The sequence below is a fragment of the Thunnus albacares genome, chromosome 10, assembly GCF_914725855.1.
Source record: "Thunnus albacares chromosome 10, fThuAlb1.1, whole genome shotgun sequence".
NCBI lineage: Eukaryota > Metazoa > Chordata > Actinopteri > Scombriformes > Scombridae > Thunnus > Thunnus albacares.
In genome coordinates this window covers 18,307,501-18,325,700 of record NC_058115.1, presented here as the reverse complement: position 1 = coordinate 18,325,700, position 18,200 = coordinate 18,307,501, and the positions used below count along the sequence as shown (strand labels likewise).

At 38.3% G+C, this 18,200-nt stretch overlaps 1 protein-coding gene across 1 annotated transcript in view; it reads left to right on the top strand.

The window, feature by feature from the left end:
• The window catches only part of pcdh11 (protocadherin 11), a 130,259-nt gene that overhangs the window by 63,697 nt on the left and 48,362 nt on the right, over positions 1-18,200 (top strand). The window contains exon 5 of the mRNA XM_044364476.1: positions 14,383-14,418. Coding sequence (XP_044220411.1) covers positions 14,383-14,418 — 36 coding nt within the window. The remainder of the gene's footprint in view (positions 1-14,382; positions 14,419-18,200) is intronic.

Genomic DNA, 18,200 nt, shown 5'->3' with positions numbered 1-18,200 from the left:
CTATTACCACCCGCCATTACTGTGAGTGGGAGGAATATCAATTTGACAAAGAGGGCCTCTGACTAAATGTTAAGGAGCCCCCCTGTCATGTGAGACACATCCCCACTGTTCTGAGTGGGCAGATATGGCTGTGTTTTACTACTTATGGATATTCAATGGAAGAGCACAGAGCGGGTCTTCCTGTAATAAGGCATTTACCAATGCAGAGTAGCACTGTGCACTGTGAGAACATATGTTAATGCACTTGGCTGTGGCCAGAGAAACAGCAAGAGGTTTGGAAAAAAAAGCACATGGGACTGGCCTCCTGGAGCACACATTTGCCTTCTACAAAGATATTAATATGACTACTGCTCAGTAGTGGAAGAGGAGGAAAAATTACCCTGGCAGTGAGAAGAAGTTTGTTTTGGTGATGGTGATGGACCCCAAAAGGGTGAGGCAGTCTGGGGAAGAGAGACAGCTCTGTGCTCAGTGGCTTTTGAATTACATCAATCGCACACTTTTAACTGACTGCTCTGCCAGAAAAACTGACATCAACATATTTAAGCAAAGATATGCATGGAGCAAATGGGGATATGAATGCAAGCCTTGTCTCTGTGCTTTATCAATGTTTTATCAAGGCTGTGCCACTGCCTTTGCAAGAAGGATTGTCTCTTTCTTCTCAAGAGTTGACAGTTACTTGGTAACAAGTTGTAAGTTGAAGAAAATATTTAATAAAATGTATTCCGTACATAGAAGTTACCATTAGTGAACATTGTAGGAAAAATGGCCTGACCCAGTATTTAATTTCACTGGCTTGTTGTGTATGTTTAGAAATCCTTAAAGGATAAGGTTGGCAATTATCTGTATTTTTCTTCTTGTCAATACATCTCAAGGGCAGAACCAAACCAACAATGAACTCATCCTACTTACAAGTTTTGTGTGATTATCCAAAGCCTGTTATATCTTATTCCTCTGTGCCGCAGACCTCTGTTGTTGACCGAAACTATTAAAAACACGTCAATGAGTCATACTGTTGCACTGGGTGACACGTTCCTTTGTCTACGGAAGTCGAGTGGTTACCGTAGCTTGTTTAGAAATGGCTCCAAAGAGTGTGCGGAAACACAATTCCATTTACAGGGCTTCGCTAGCTTGTTGTGCTACATATCACAACTTCTTGACTTTATACCAGTGGCGGCTGGTGACTCAAAAAATCGGGGAGGACAGGAGTAAAACCAACATGGAATCTTACAACAAATCGCATCGAACTATATCATTGTCCCACCTGATGAAATCGAAGGGGTGGGGGGCAATTTTATACGCCAATAAAACAATTTGCTTTCAAAAACAAAACCCCTGAGTGGTGAGAAGGCTGCTTCTTTAATACATTTAGCGTATACATATTGTTTCTAAACAAAGAAGTGCTCATTTTAGCCATGGAGTGGTTCTGAATGTGTCATTTTACCAACAAAGTGAAAACAAATCTATAGTATTGTTCTATTGTGACAACAGATTTATGTTCTCATCAAAAACAGACAACATATCACATGATTTACATGTGTTTCCTATGTATTTTCTTAGTATACAGACATATATAAAGTACCACAAAGCTTATAATCTGATACAGGTACAGATCAGTGCTGAATACTAGAAAGACTGAACACTAAAAACATTCATAGATCTGAAAGTGTAGGTTCACAAAAAGTATTAATGCATGTATCAAATACGTACATACTTACACACTCTTATCTATGTGCACGACATACAAAATATAGTTTACAAAGATGACATGTTAACACTTGTTATTCTAGTTACTTTAAGCTTATTACTCAATATACAACTCAGCTTAAACACCAACTGAAGAAATTGTCACAAGCAAACAGCCATACCTCCTGCACACTCATTCACTAATCACACAACATCAACAGATGACTCAACAACCACTCAATTACTTCACTGTAACTTTAACAAGCAAACTACCTACAACACATTATATGATCTCTGCTGCATTCTTGTTAAGGAGATAAATACACAAAACAGCCACAGGGACATTTAACCATCAGAGAAGAAATTAGTGACCAAAGAGACAGAGAAAGAGAAGCTGTATCTGACTCAAGTTATCTGACGTCTTCTTTCTATCAGAAAGACGATTAGATGAAGTATTCATGTCATAACATCCATTTGTAGCTGTTGGTTGTTTGTTAGTTAACAGAACTTTGTGGCTGCTGGTTAACCAGTGTGATATCATTAGCAACAATGACAAACAAGCTAACTCTCCTGGTTGTTTCTCCGGTTGCTTCTCTCTCCAGCCTCCCAAGCGGGGCTGCGCTGCACAGTCCAGATCCATTCTCCTGTTAGCTTAACAACAGTCCTTAACGGTCCTTCCATGGATGTATAAAGAATCCGTCAGGCTGCCACAACAAGCCAACTGTTGCGTTGACTAATGCAAGGAGCTATCTAATACTCATTATCTACTGCTGCTACTCTGCTTTACAGTGGAGAGAATTGAAGATGAAATCTGAAAACTGTCATCGGACCAACGCAATGTCAATATTGCATTCTGGTTGTTGATTGGTTAAGGAGGACGTCCTCCCTTGGAGCGTCATTTTACGTGTCTTGGCCAATCATAGATTAGCATGAAAAAAAATGAAGTACATTAAATTGGTGTAAGAGATCCCGCCCTGCAGAGGACAGCAGCCTCCTCTGCTCCCCACCACCACTTCACACAGACTGCTCTTTCTCCTCCTGCCCTGCAAGTGTCGCTGTTGAAGCATTTTAACTAGAATTTCAATAATGGATTTTTTCCAAAGAACAGAGAAAAAATATTTCATAAACAATACTGAGATTTGGTAATGGTTTATTTCAACCAAATATTCTTTTTTTATATTTTGATCTCCCTCTTGCCTCTCAAAAAAATATGGACCAGCCTCCACTGCTTTATACTAAATTTCTCAGAGAACTTCAGTACAAAGGCCAGACATATACGCACATCAGATGATTACTGATAACAACTTTGTTTGGTGTGAACATTAACATATGCATTGCGAAACTGTGCCCCCACAAAAAGCATTGAATGCATGACACCCCTGGTTGCTAGTGTATATAGAGAGTTTATGTAGACAAGGATTTGCTGTAACCAAAGATGGTAAGTAATCATCTTGCATGGCTTTCACATTCATATGGATTACCTTAGAAAATATTCATGAAATTGGCATTGGTCTCACCGGAGATGGTGGAAGAAGTAGTGTGTCTTCCTGAATATTGAGTATGTTGACTGTTAATATTTTATCAGTGGTAGCAGTGGTCAAAGTAGGTCTTGTGTTCAGGGTACATCTAATGTTGTTGTAATTAAGCAGCAACCTGTGTTATTTTCTTCCTGTGAGTGCTGTCTCCCTCCTTATGTCTATTGGCCAGTTTTACTATCTGTTCTTTTACTTTTATTGCCAATTCATTGGGAGGAGTAAACACATGACCTTGCCTGGGTCTCATTGCTTTTATGACCTGCACCATTCCTATTTGCTTTGTCCATCGTAGAGAGCTAATGAAATAAAAAAATAAAGATACCGCATAAGAAATACCTAATTACCAATATTAAAACCCTACTGACAACTGCACACTTTTTTACTTTACAGGATCATTCGATGCTTACAAATTTACTTATGAGGTGTGAGAAATACAAAGAGGAATGTATTGCTGATGCTAATATTGCAACAGTTTTAATCAGTCTAGTCTATTGTACTCTCAGTTATATTTAACCTGTAAGCTGTTTTGGTGACCCCTATTATGATTGCAGAGTATAGAATAACATAGTAAAGGGTCTAAAATGATTTATTTATCTAACTGAACATTTAAAAGAGGAGTTGTTTTGTTCTGCAGATAAAGTGACATTCTCAGAAGATAGGGTTGTGATCCACTCTATACGTAACAGCAATGACAGTATTTTTTGATTGACAGTAGTTGTACACACATTCCTTACACACAAAAATACAAAGTTATCTCTAATGAATTTGATCTCTAAAGATAAAAATTTCTCTCTGTCTAGTGATCAGATTATATATAACTGCAACAGAATCCAATACTGTCTTTCTGAAGTGACATCCGTCAACACTTCAGCAGAGAAAAGGCTATTATTCTTAGAGACATTAATAAAGTATTATCACTTCATGTTCTGGGGTTTCATTGAAATTTATAACAAGGCCACGGCCGTTTGGATTGTTAATATTTCACAAGCTTCTTTGTGAAATCCTTATGCTTGTGGCGATATGTGAAGAATGGCAGCAAGTCCATTTTCAAACCCAGATGAAATTAGCTAAATGACATTACCGACCATTTGGCTATCAATTGTGTGTTTAAATTTGAGTCAAAAGCAAATCCCAGTTTTCAAGAGATCATTTCCATAAATGTTCTGAAAATCATTAATCAGTATCATCATTGTACTTCATGTTTGTCCATGAATGACGATGATTCTGACTCTTTGCTTCAAACACAAGCTTGTGATACAGTATGTCATTGCACATCGCAATCTATGGACAATGCCTCTGCCAGTCTCAATGAAGAAAACTGTCAGACATTTCAAGAGGGAGGGAGGTAGATCAAACGGATGAACAATTCACATTACAAGGAAATCTTGATAAACTGAAGTTTTGACACATCAAGGGGCCTTCCCATTCTCTTCTCCACCATGTTTCCTATTTGACAGTACACTTAGTGGCCACTTTATTACACGCACCTCCCCATTAATGCAGCTCACTCCCCCAGACAGTGAGTCAAGAACATTGTGACTCACCATGTAGGCAGACAAGACATGGGTTGAGAGGTTCACTTATTGTCCAACTAAACCTGTAGACTTCAAGCATGTGTCATCACAACATATCCTCATAATTAAACAACTGCATAGGTTGATTGAACCTGCACTCCAGAATGACCCATAGTAGTATAAATGCCACTTTCCAAAACCATTATAAATGATTGTTAAAAAATAATGACATTTTATGGTGTGACAATGCTGTGGTTTAGGTTTAGGCACAAAAACCATTTGGTTAGGGTTAGGGTGAAAGCTTGTGATTAGGGTTAAAATTATCACTTGAAATGTAGTTAGTACTTCTTTAAGGTCATGTTACCATTGTTGTCATGGCAACAGTAAACAAAACTAACATTGTTACGGTTTTTACAAAAAAATTTCCCAACTTGCAGTTGGAAATGGGAAGCAACGGTCTAACAGCGGTCTAACAGTGGTCTCCTGCAGCTAAACCCACTTTTTGCTATCTAACTAACTATGTAGCTATCCACCCAGCACGTCTCTTCCTAATAAGGAAGTCATCTTATATTGGCGTCATCTGAACTGCGTCACTTCCCCAGGTCTTAATTACTATGGCCGCTAGATGGTATCTGTCACTCAAACATAACTATAGGTTGTTTTTACCGGCCTGAATTTTAGACCTATACTATTGTTTTTCTTGTGAGGACAGGCTGGTCACCAACATCCATAGTATGTTTAATTTCATTCCAGTCAAATGCTACACCATTTTTTTTTTTACTGATTCTGATGCAAGAAGCACTAATCAGTGACAGCAGCTGCTGTAGTGTTGGATTGGTGTGAAAATCCGTCTAGACCAAAAAAAAAAAAAAAAAAAAACTTTGAAATGGACAAGACTATATAAACTTCATTAGCCACATGAATATTAAAACTAAATAACTAAAGTGGAAAAAATGTTCCTCGTCTAAGAAATCCCAATTTCTGTTGCAACACGCAGATGATAAAAATTTGATTTGAACTGCATGAATCCATGGATCCATTCTGCCTGGTATCAACATCATAGAGTGTGTTGATGTTAATGGGGTAATGTGATGGGGAATGTTTTGTTGGCATAATTAGGCCACAGCATACCTAATAGGTTTCTCAAGTGTTTCTCAACCATAATGGTAGGAGTGACGATCAATATATAGTGTAATAAAAAAAGATTCTCTGTTCTGCCACTGGTGGTCAATCTTGTGGGAAAAGGTTGTAGGAAGAGTTAAGGTACTTGTCAACAAGGAAGTAACATATAGTTGTAACTGACGTTGTAGTTGTCAAGAGGACATGGCAAGTACTGTGTGCTGTTCTTCCGTCCTTTTGGTTACTTTGCTAGCAGCAACATCTAACTGGTGGCTATAGTCTTCATTTCTGGACCACCTAGCAAAGCACTGTATGCAGCACAATATAGAATAGCAAAGTGAATATGAGGAGTTGTTTTTGGTATCTTTTCACTTGATTTCTCTGTCGACCAGTGGATAAACAGAAAATTAGTTTTTTATCATATTTATAACAGACTGACTTGCTAAGGTCTGGATATTGTTATGCCTCAATTATATTGTTATTGCATCGTTCATTGTGACAGCTACAGCCAAAGCAATCACCAAACAAGAGAAAGTCAAGGTACAGTTACATGGTACATGCCTTTGTGTCGTGACAATAGGCATCAGCACTGGAAAATAAGACAGCGGCATATTCTCTCACACTCATCCACCAAAGCCAATAACCACTGTCAATGTTCTGTTTTACACAGAAAACTGTAGGCATGACCATTGACACGTGTTGTATGACCCATGTTATCCACACCAAAAACGGGGCTTGAAATGTCACGGATAACAGGAACAAGCTGACTATAGTTTAAGTATTTCTGTATGGTGTGATGCCAGAATCTGACAAATATGGCTGCTAGCAATAGCTACATCGCAGAGCTAATTGTTTTTTGTTTCGGCTAACCTTAGTGGCACAAAAAAAGCAGTTTAGTTGTTGTGTATTGTAACAGCACAATATTGCTGCACATTTGTAAGACAAACACAAAGCAAAAAGTAAGAGGCAATCATATTAAAACATTAGCCAAGGTGACCATAACTGGGGTGAGTGTGTTGATAGTGATGAGGGGCAAAGTGTGCATCTTTGCAATGCAATGGATATTAGATATTGTAGGAAACAAATAGGAGCTTGACTGAAATCAGGAAAAAAAGCCTTTTGTCTGCCAGTATGTGCTGTATTTAAAATACTTTTGCTGTATAAATACAGCAAACATTGTTGCTGACCAGATGCAACCCTTCATATTGTTCTGTCAGTTGGATTTTTTAAGTAATATAATCTGTCATTGTCTCAAGAAGGTTCCAGGAAATGACTTTACTTCATCCAATGGTCTGCACAGTCCCCAGATCACAGCCTAATAAAACACTTTTGGGATGAGGTGAAATGGGATGTTCACAGCATTTGTGCCACTGAAAAACTGCAAAAACTCTCCTGTCAAATCAAAGTCCCTATGGAACATTGCCACCGCCTTGTTGAATCAATGCCTCAAAAAATTCCAGGCAGTTCTGAGGGTCGAAGTGGGCCCTACACAGTATTACTAAGGTGTACCTAATAAAATTGTCAATGAGTGTATTTACAATACTGGTAAAGGACTACACTTGAGTCAGAGACCTCCGGCTGAAATATTCCTTCCCTTCCTTGGCTTCTTAGCATAGACACCATGACATCCTGAATTTGCATAGTAGTAAAGATCAATGTAGCTCTTGGAGGCTGGTGTGACACTTATTCAAAACAGCTCCCCTTTTTTCCCTAGTGTAGTCTGGAGCAAAAGGGGGTGAGCAGGCAGTGAGTGATGTGGGTAAAGAAAGCCAGACACTTCCTCAGCCGTAGTCAACCTCAAAGAGCATTTTGTCATGTATCTTCACTTGGTAAAGTACCTGCAACCCTCTTCACATCAGTACTGAATCAAGGTCTGTTTCACACTATTTGATGCTGTTTGATGTCAGTTGAGATGTGAAACAAGAGATGGAAGGGTAAAAAAAAGCACATCTTCTCTTAAAGTGAAATAGCAATTTTTTGTTGTTTTTTTCTATCTTCGTCTCGTAACACATGAATGATTTTTGGTAAGTGATAATTATTAAGTTAGATGTCACCGCATTATGAAGGATGTCCTTCAAGCCGCATCTGATTTCAAGGGACAGCTTGACAAAACTCACTTTGAATTTGGTTGAAAGCATGTCTAATTGAATTTTGATACGTAATTAAATCAAGCAATAAATCAGCCCAGATCCCACTGCAACCGACAATTCAACACTCCTGAGCACCACGAGCTAATTATGATGAAGTTATTATCTCAGCCAAAGGGAGTACTCTGAATGGCTCCTTCTGAATCATGTACAGTAGAATCTTTTCAACTAGAATGTACTCAACCTTGAGGAAAGGGCATCTCTCCTATTAAGGATCTAGAAGATCCTATAAATGTCTCTTGCTCCGATGGTAATGTATCCATGTTGAAACATTGTCCCACTTTAAAGCAGGTGATTACTTAAAGCAGTCATAGCAGTGACAATGTTTCTGACTCACTTATACGCATAAACACAATGCACCAAGCCAGAAATTATCTGATGATTGTAAGTCAGCAATTACAGCTGGTAGTAATTTCTGTCAATAATCCCTCAATGTGTAGGAAGTGGCTGTATTGATTTAACATGGATTTAGAGCATCATCCTCATCATCTCGTTCCCAGTCTCATATGGTTAATCAATTACATCCCCTGTGATTAAAGTATGCTTCAGATGCCATGCACTGCACATGTAATCTCATGACATAAGGTATTAAATTAAGTCTAATTATAACTTTGCAGCTATGTGTCATATCATACTCTTTTAATACCTTCACTAAGAAGACAAATTGGTGTGTCAGTAAAAAGGGATGCTGCATTTTGAATCGGTGTAAAACAAAATTTAGAAGTCAGTAATGTCTGTCACATGATCCTTGTAAATAAACATGCATAAATGAATAAAATGTGTTTTAATGATAAGCCTGCTTGAAGTTGAGAACCTTTTACAGATACATAAAGTGAAAAAGGCATCATTCTCCAATTCCCCAGACAACTATACTAGATCTAGCCGGTATGGTTTTCATAAATGAATCCTCTGCAACAATTACTGGAGTAGCCTCCTTCTGCATAATTTGATGAGCAAAGAGAACATTGATGAACTTTTTTAATTATTACGCCACTTGGGATTCTGACACAAGCGCCACAGAGAGGGAGGGGGTCCAACACCACAGCTGCTAGGGAGCTTTTTCCCCTTTCTTTCTTTTCTTCTTTCTACCTCCCCCTTTTTTAATTCACCCAATTTGTCGGTCCAAATGAAACAGCAAAAGGTTAGAGTGTGGAGTAATTAACAGCAGCTAGCCTAATGAAATCAAGAGGGGCCGGTACACTGGGAGGATCAATACCTCACTAAGAGTGAAGCAAGAGGGAGGATTGTCCAGGGAAACACATATATACAGACCACTTAATAATAATAAGCTGATGAAAAGGCAACATGTTGTCCACTTGTAAATCAAAATTGGTTCGAACACACTGTGACATTATTGCTGTCCAGTAATTGTGTTAAAAGAAAGTTGCTCCTTGTGCACACTCAAGAAGTGTACAGGATTTATACTACTCTGTGGTTTGCTGAGAGGGTTTCCCTTTATTGAATGTCAATAAGTACATCAATACACTTTGGACAACTGAACACCAATGCACAGGGAAATGGGGATTCTATTTATCTAAGGCTACACTTAAGTATATTGAAGACTTTATTAGCCCCTTTTGATGAGGAGGTGTTTTGTTTGCAACAGTTTTATCACACTGTCTAAGACATGCTGCGTCTGCCAAAAATATAAAGGATGTAAACTTGAACTCTGTTCACTGTTTCTTGGCTGAGACATTTGCGTCTCTTGTGCCTGCACATATGAGCAGATGGCATGCACGTCCAAGTTTTCCTCTGTGAATATTTGTATTATGTGTGCATATGTCTGCATGTGTGTGGTTGTGACACAGCCACCTGACAAAGCTGTCATTTTCTTCCTATTGATAAATTCAGCCACATCCATCTCATCCGTGGGGGATAAGCACTTGATAGCAGGCCACATGCCTTTCTCTCACCCTCTCCAAACAGTGTAAGTCGTAGACTGTGGCACTGCCCTGACATTTCTGGAATACTGAGCAGTCCTGACAAGTCCTGCTTGACCATTATTTTCACAGACTTCATGCAGGGAGACTAGTTGAATTGAACAGCAGTGCACTATAGTGAGCCTCACCAATGAACTCTGAGTCAAAGTCACAGCAAATGTGAAATACGCAAGGGCAAGCTTTGGCAGCTGGAGACTGTGGCTATAGCGTACTTTCTGTCTTTTTGCCTCGCTCTGTGCTTCTCCCCACCTTCAAAGGTATTTACACTACGAAATAAACTGTTATGTGGGAGGCTGTAGAGACGGGAGCACCAGATCTCATTAGTGTTAAACTATTAGGAGCATGAGAACCCCAGGGAGGAGGGGTTTTAAGGCTTTCAGTGTGGCTTGAAGTTATCACATCATACACATTTTAAATTATTTTCACAAACTGCAGCGAGGCTGATTGATGCACCATTTTGTTTTGCTTTGAACTTATTGCTATATGGAATTGAGCAAAGCTTTGTATTGAGGTATGTCCTTTTGCTGAATGTTTGCAGAGGTCGGCCAATTCCGCTTGAACATATAAAAAGAAAAAATAGTTAAATGCGAGGTTTAATTTTCTGTATCAGATTATTCGGTCCTTGTGAAGCCAATAGATCATTTTGACACCAACTGTAGTAATTGTTGAAAATGAGCACAAGGAATATGAGGTTGATTGTTATTCCTTAGTAATCTCATGTAGACAAACTTCTGTGGCATCAAGCCTGTAGAAATCAGGAGAAAATCTCATCAAAGAAATTGGAATAACAAGACGTTAAAAGTCTAGAGGTTGGATTGGCTATGTGTTTGAAATATCTGCCTCCGGAAACAGCACCTCTGGTTGTTTTCCATTCAGAGCTTGAAGAAATAAGTGCCTGATGTCATAGTTATGTGAGATTAGTCTAACATTTGACAGCATTGCTCAAAATAAATAGGTTTGCCATGTCCGCTGTTGTCGCCTCATCATCTTTGACAAATACTTGTCCATGTCTAAGGAAACGTTACTTGTCGACCTTTGCTGTTTGTTCTGCCTTTTACTTCACCTACAGTTGATATCATAAATTTTGCTGCCATATATTGGTTCGACTGTAATGAAATGACCAGATGACACAAATAAATAATAAAATGACCAAACACCCACTGTGCTTATGTTGGCAACCCTTGCAATGTGATGCTTACTATGGTTTTTATGCTGTGAGATATATACAGTAATAAACAAAGGACTCTGTCCTGGTGTTCTAAATTGAAATGGGATCTTGTTTAATTTAGATTGATCTTTATACTCTAAATGTATATGTGCTGAGGGAGATTGTACATCAATCTCCTATGTACAAAAGGTGATGGAAATTTTTCTTTTTAATATCCCTGACATGCATACAGTAGGCACATTGTTCTTCTCTTGTACACTCCAGGCTTTGGTTTTCACTGCATTATCTACCCTCCAGCCCCCTATACGCACAGCTGGAATTCACTCTCACCTGCCTTCTGTCTGTGCCTTTTGATTATTACCCAGTCCCTCTACCTCTGTGCCAACCTGCCATCCCATAGCTCAAACCCTCACAGGGGAAGTTGGATCTGTTGCAGCACTTCAGCCTGTCTCCAGCTCATACTGGAAGTCAGTGCTGGGGAATTCACAGACTGTACTGTAATCAGTATATTTTCGGCTTACACATTACAAAAATATTAAATACAAATTTTTTAATCGATTGTTTCAAAGCATCCCATACAATGCTACATGAACTATACAGTATATGCCTTTCTTTCCTACCTACTGTACATTTGCTATTTATTCATTGTACAGCCACTGTGTCTCAAAATTGGGATTCATTTGGATATAGAAACAGAGCACAATAAGGTCTGGTGTTTTTAATCAATTATTTATCCAATATTTTAATGATCAGAGTGCCTGGGGTGATCAAAGGCTTGGTTCGAGCTCCACTGCCTTTGCTCGCTAAGACATCCCTCTGTACTTTGATGTGGTTCACCAACAAATGCACTTATCTTAAGCATAACTCTCTCCCAGGCTTGCATGTGGGTGCTTTGAAACCACTAGTTGGAGAGGCGTACATTCAGAGAGAAGGTCACTGACCAATCCATACTGAAGAAAAAAAAAATGACTACACACACATATGGTCTCCAGCAATCAGATGTTCAACTACTATTTTGAATGTCATCTAAATATGAGACAACCATAGGTCACCTTCTCAGCTCCCTCATGTACATTATCATATATTTAATTGGTTGGTAAGGTCTCTAACTTGAAGTATGTGTCATGAAATGTTGAATAAAACATTACTTGGAGAAGAAACAACTGTCTGAAGGCAGCCTCAAGTAAAATCCAGCTTTTAAATGACCAGTCAGTTAATGCAAATGAGTAGCTCCTCAAACAGACCTGACAAATGTTTGTGTGCTCAGATATGCATTAAATATTGTCGTCATCAATTAATTTAAATGGGTTGGTGCAGTTCGAGCCATGATGTCTGTCTGGTGTAGTGATAGGTACAGTATTACCAGTTTATGATAGATTATAAGATCGATTTAGACATAACCTGTATATGTCTTCAATATGCAAATCAGTTAGGTGGTAGATTGTGTCTATATGCAGTGTTTATACAGCTTACTTGTGCATCTATGTTAAATGGAAATCATCTAGACAACATCCATATACATAAATCAATTGATCTATTTTGTTTCTTTTATTTTATAAGAATTGCTTTTAATTTCAATGATGAAGGGCTTTTGAGAATATAATTTTTTGCAACTGCATTAGTATTTGTTTTATGGTTAGACTAACAAATGTGCAGGAGCCTTTTAGCAGTAGAGTTCAGATAGCAACAAAAAGCCTGTCACAAAACATTTCTGAGCTGACCTACCTCACTCTTTATTGCTTTACCATCTAAACTTCATCATCTTCATATTTCTAAGTCCAGTCTTCACTCTCCTTTCAGCTGTGATTTCGATGCCACCAACACCTGAGTGAAATATCTGGTTCTTTAGGTCCTAGAATGCACCACTATTTTCAACAGCTCTAGCTGCTAACCTTGTCTGTCTGCCATTTGGTGTAGGTTAGGTAACAGTGGGTTTATCAAAGCTTTTTTGGTGAAAACAACAATCTGCTGCTGCTGGAATGAACATGATGAGATTGAACCAAAACAGCAGGCCATAAAACAAAAACAATGAGCTGAAAGATGCTAAAAGGCCCAGTAGATCTGAGGGGAACTGTAGAGTCAGATGATAATTATTTGTATGTCTGTTACTGCAAGTGAATCTGGCATACAGCAGAGCAGTCGCATAATGTCCGATGGACTGAAGACTATTAAAACTGTTTAATGAGAGACAAACTGTTGATATTATGGGCAGAATCCTTACCAGTGTAGTATATAACAGTGTACTGTATACAGTATGCATGAGTTTAGTTTGGGCACCTAAATACTTAATAGCAATGAGCTTAGCTAATAGTTACCTGCATAACTGTCTAAAACATGCTCATCTTCAAAGAAATTGACAAATACTATACTCTTTACTGTTCCAGGCAGTCACTTGTCAGAAGTTTGGAAACTGTACTTTTTAAATTTAGTTTAGTTGTCCACCATGATGCTCCATTTTGTTTTCAATGAATAGCTTAGGATGTACTGCTCTATCGCTCAGTCACTAACAGAATCCCTTGGTGAACAATTATGTTGGGATAATCTGTTGACATGAACTTGTTTCCTGTTCACTGTTTTACCGTTCCACCTCAGCAGTCCTCTCTGATTCTCCCCTGTCTAAGTGGCTCCTCACTGCCAGATTTCTTCTATTTTCTTTGTAAATCAAGTCATGTACTCAGATTATTATACACAGTACAAAGAAAACAAAATTGGTGATTAAAAATTAAATACTCTTATCTCTCTGTGAGTTATCTCAGTCCCCAGAGAGAGGATGCTAGTATTTTGCAGGCTTGCGGGTGTCTTTTGTTCCCAATTTAGAAGCTTGTCGCTGTGTATTGTTAATTTTTGATGCTTCATTTGATATTCTGTTCACTTTCCTCCCTGACATGAAGAGAAAACATCTTTATCAAAGTGTCAGTTGTATAGCTTGTGTTGTCAGGATGTCAGGTTTGCCCTACTCTTTACATTTCTGGGGAGAGGGTGTGTACTCTGCAGACCGGTTTGTTGGTGTGCCAACTGAGCACAGGAATGTGCTGTACAAATTCTGAGTCTGAGTAAGAAATCAATATGTATCCTAAATCTCAATTCCAACTTAAAAAAGCCTTTAAAGCCCCAAATCTATGAGGTTGTCAATTGTGAACTCTGGCTGACTTCAAGAAGACTGGAAAGTTCCCAGTGCAGTTTCTTTTGTTGGATCTAAATATTCATTTCCATAGTAAATCTTCTGTAGAATTACATTCAGACAGTGATGGAATTACTGTTCTTCTGTCCTTGCAGGAGGCCTGTCAACTTGGCAAGATAACCTCTGTGAATGTAAGTCATACATACTCTGTTCTTCACTCTTTCTTGCATGTGCTCGTCTATAAGCATCAATAGAGCATGATATTGTGCTGGGTTGTTGGTTTATTACATTATTTCACACACGTTTCACCAGATATAAATTTGCATGTCATCCCATAGTGTGTGTTGCTAGACATAATAAATATTGTTGTCACATAAAATCTAAAAAATACAGTTTGATTTTGATGTTTTAACTTTCTTTGAAAAGTTATGTGGTTTGATAATGTTGTGGCATCTGACCATTATTTCTTTAGCTTAAAGGGACAGTTCACCCCAAAATCAAAATTACATATTTTTCGGGAAGATATCTCTACGGCAAATATCTCCAAAACTCGGCAACTCACATTAAAATGATCTAGATGAATAAATAGCACAACAAGTAAGAGGAAAAATATGTATTTTTGATTTTGGGGTGAATTGTCCCTTTAAGGTCAGTGAGTCTTAGCTTTGGAAGCATATTCTAATATTTTTAATATTATTTGATGTGGATTTACAATAAAACTAGTAGATATATGATGTTTGTTTATATCTAAGTTATTATATTGGTAACATCTGATGACATAATAATACAGTTTTTTTGTGCTCAAAAATATTTGATGACAGTTAAGTGTGAAACGCTTCTCTACAAGGACTGGAAGATGTTACTGATGCTGATGATGAAGTTTATGTTCCACAGAGAAAATCATCATAGTAGAGGACTCAGATAAAATTGATAAAAATTCATTTGATTTGTCAAAAAACACCCAGTAATCTCTCAACCCACTTGCTAGAATCACCTCCTTCTTGTATGTTCCCGCTAACTTACCATTTTCACACACAGTGGCAAATCACCTCACACATAATAGGCTGCGCTGGAACAGAATGTGCAAAAAAGAAAGGAAACACCCAGAAAGTAAAACCACCAACAGTTTGTTATGGATGTTGCACAATCTTGACATCAAGCAGAAGTGGGACATGTGAGACAGCATTTTCACATAAATACCTTGCCATTGCTGCTGTTGTTTTTGTTTTGTTTTTTTCCCTCCACATAAGACATGTGCAACATGACAAATCACCATCTTCTCTGACCGGATTTATGCAGGTCTAGGTGTGCCCGCGAGCTGATCCTTATCTAAAATGGCAGAGCCAGTCTCCCCTGATTCACTCCTAAGTGGTCGCTGTTTATCACTCAAAGTGAGGTGGTTGTCAGCCAAGTCCTTCTCAGTGTAGCACTGACTTCTTTGCTATTTCTATAGAGTTGTAGTAGGAAAAAAGGGGCTATAATAATAAAACTCAAAGAGCTGTGGCCTACCGAAGGACAAGGTGGCAGCCACTTGGCCTCCCATCCTCTATATCTAAATATAACGGACTTCTAATCCTGTAACCCGTGAATCCAGCCCCATCTGCCTATTGTCTGGGTGGTTACCAGAGGGAGGGTTTTGGATTGGCTGGCTTGTTATATGGTAGAACTTGGCATGCATCTCTCTTGTTCATTTTATCTCTGTGTACATACTTCTCAAGGCAGTGTTTTATCTGGCTGAACAGGCTTTGTTTGGTCTTGATATCTCTTACCGCAGCTTGTCTTTGCTTTATGGATTTCTGGCAGCTTCTTTAAATAAGTGATAATGCTTAGCAAAACACTCACCTTGACTCCTCGGTTCAGTGTTTGTTTTTGTTTGTAATGTTTGTCTTTTAGCATTAATGTTTTATTCACGTGAGTCATTATCACTGAGAGTAAAACTTTTATTTATTTAAGACCAATTAATGGCATTTAATTGTAATTAATATTGTGGATCCAAACGACTTAGCACTGAGTGCAATGTGAAATTAAATTAGGCTTTTTTTTTAAACATCTGGCACCAACTTGAATGGGCTTGAAGAAACAGCGGTCTAAAAATGAAGACACTCCCTTATGCAAAATGATTATGTCCTAATTGTCATGGACAGCTGTTTGTTCTAATAGATTCTGGATGCCATTGTTGGAGCAAGTTTCCAATAATTAGAATCATGTGGAGAGGAAAGTGTGCTTTTTGTGGAGCTGCCAACCTTTCGTAAGTGGGCTCTTTCTTTTGCTGGAACCTGGACTTTGCTGTTGTGTGCATCCTCCAGTAATTTGAGAAACAGCTGCCAAAGCTGTTTGAGAACAAGTAGATATTTAGACTACTTGAAAGCGTGGGCAAACATGGCAAACAGAGCTATACGATTTTGCCAACAAGGTATTCGTCTTCTTTCTGTCTTAGAAAATGAATAAATCCATGAGTGGAGTGAGAAAAAACATCTCTACAGAACTTTGGAAATATACCTCATCATTTGGCAGAAGAACATGTCACACGCCACATCCAGCAAAAACAAGATTAATTTCAAGGAGTCCTGCATCATTTATTTTCATGTGGTTCAGAAATCAGTGCAGTGTGTGTGCACAGATAACTCTTTTCTGTCTTATTTTTCCAATAAAAAAAAACAGCAATGAAAAGCTTTTGTTTTTGAATTCATATCTCACACAAGAGTTGAAGGTTGTGTGTTCTTTTCTGTTTGTTTCTTTGACTGCTATGCCCTTTTTTCTCTCTATCGCGCCTTATTTCTCATCTGTCTTTTCCTTACTAGCAAACACATACACACACACGCACTCAATGATTTGTGGCCTCAGGATCTAGATGAATCAAGTAAATAGAATATTTAGCTAGCTGTTTCAACATCACAGCATTGAAAACCACTCAGTTGTGCTTTCAGGGTGCTAATTGTGTGGATTTAGGTTAGTCAACCCTCTCTGATAGTTTTTAAATGAAGCTTTTTATGCACTTCGTTTTTGGCAGTTTGTCCTTCATTAGTGCCAGACTTTATTTCGCTCTCCCTCTCTCTACTCTATTTTCCTAGCCTTATTCAGTTTTATCAAAGAACAATAAGTGCTTTATCTATGCACCATAGTGTCTAAGGAAAAATATGTTTGCACAGAGACATCACCTCCCCCTGAGCTTAAAGGAGCATGTGTTAATGATGTTTTTAATTCAGGACTTGCATATTGCTTTTGTTGCTATAGCGATGAAGAAAATCAAGATAGTCATTTGCTCTCCAGTTGTATTTGCTCATGAAAAAAAAAAAATCTCTTATCAGTTTGAATAATGGGATGAATAAAATTCACCGCAATAACCGAAGCTGAGGGCGTAATTATATTTTATGTGTTTTATGCCCCTATACAGTGTGATGCAGTATGATGTTAATCAGGGAATCACGTGAAGACATGAAGAATTCAAGCTGCAGTATACTGTATATCACCATGACAGTGCTCGCTTTTACCAGTATTACCTCAAAGCCATGCAGGTCTGATCTCCTCACTCCTCCTTTTTTTTATCTTTGTTAAACTCCAAGGAAAAGATATAAAACACAGAAAGTAAAAATGAACTCAGTGGTGTCTACAGATTACCCAGCGTGTCTCACAATATGAACGAGTGTTACTATGGTTTGTTTTCTTGGAGGAACAGCTAACATGTTTGCAGACACCGTTACATACAGTGTGTTTTCTTTTTTAGCTCCAAAGAAAGGTCGCAACATGAACTCCTGTAAACCTCCAGAGAAATCAAAGCGGCCTGCACCTCTCAGAAGAAAATGCCCACACTCCTGTGATCCCCAAGACTTTACAAATCAAAGTCTCAGCCTCCACACACATTTCCACTTCTTTTGTGTCTAAATTGGGTGAAAGGGAAAACTAGGACATAGTTCAACCTGCTAATACACATCCCATCTATTATCAGGACGGGAAGTCTCAATTATAAATCTTA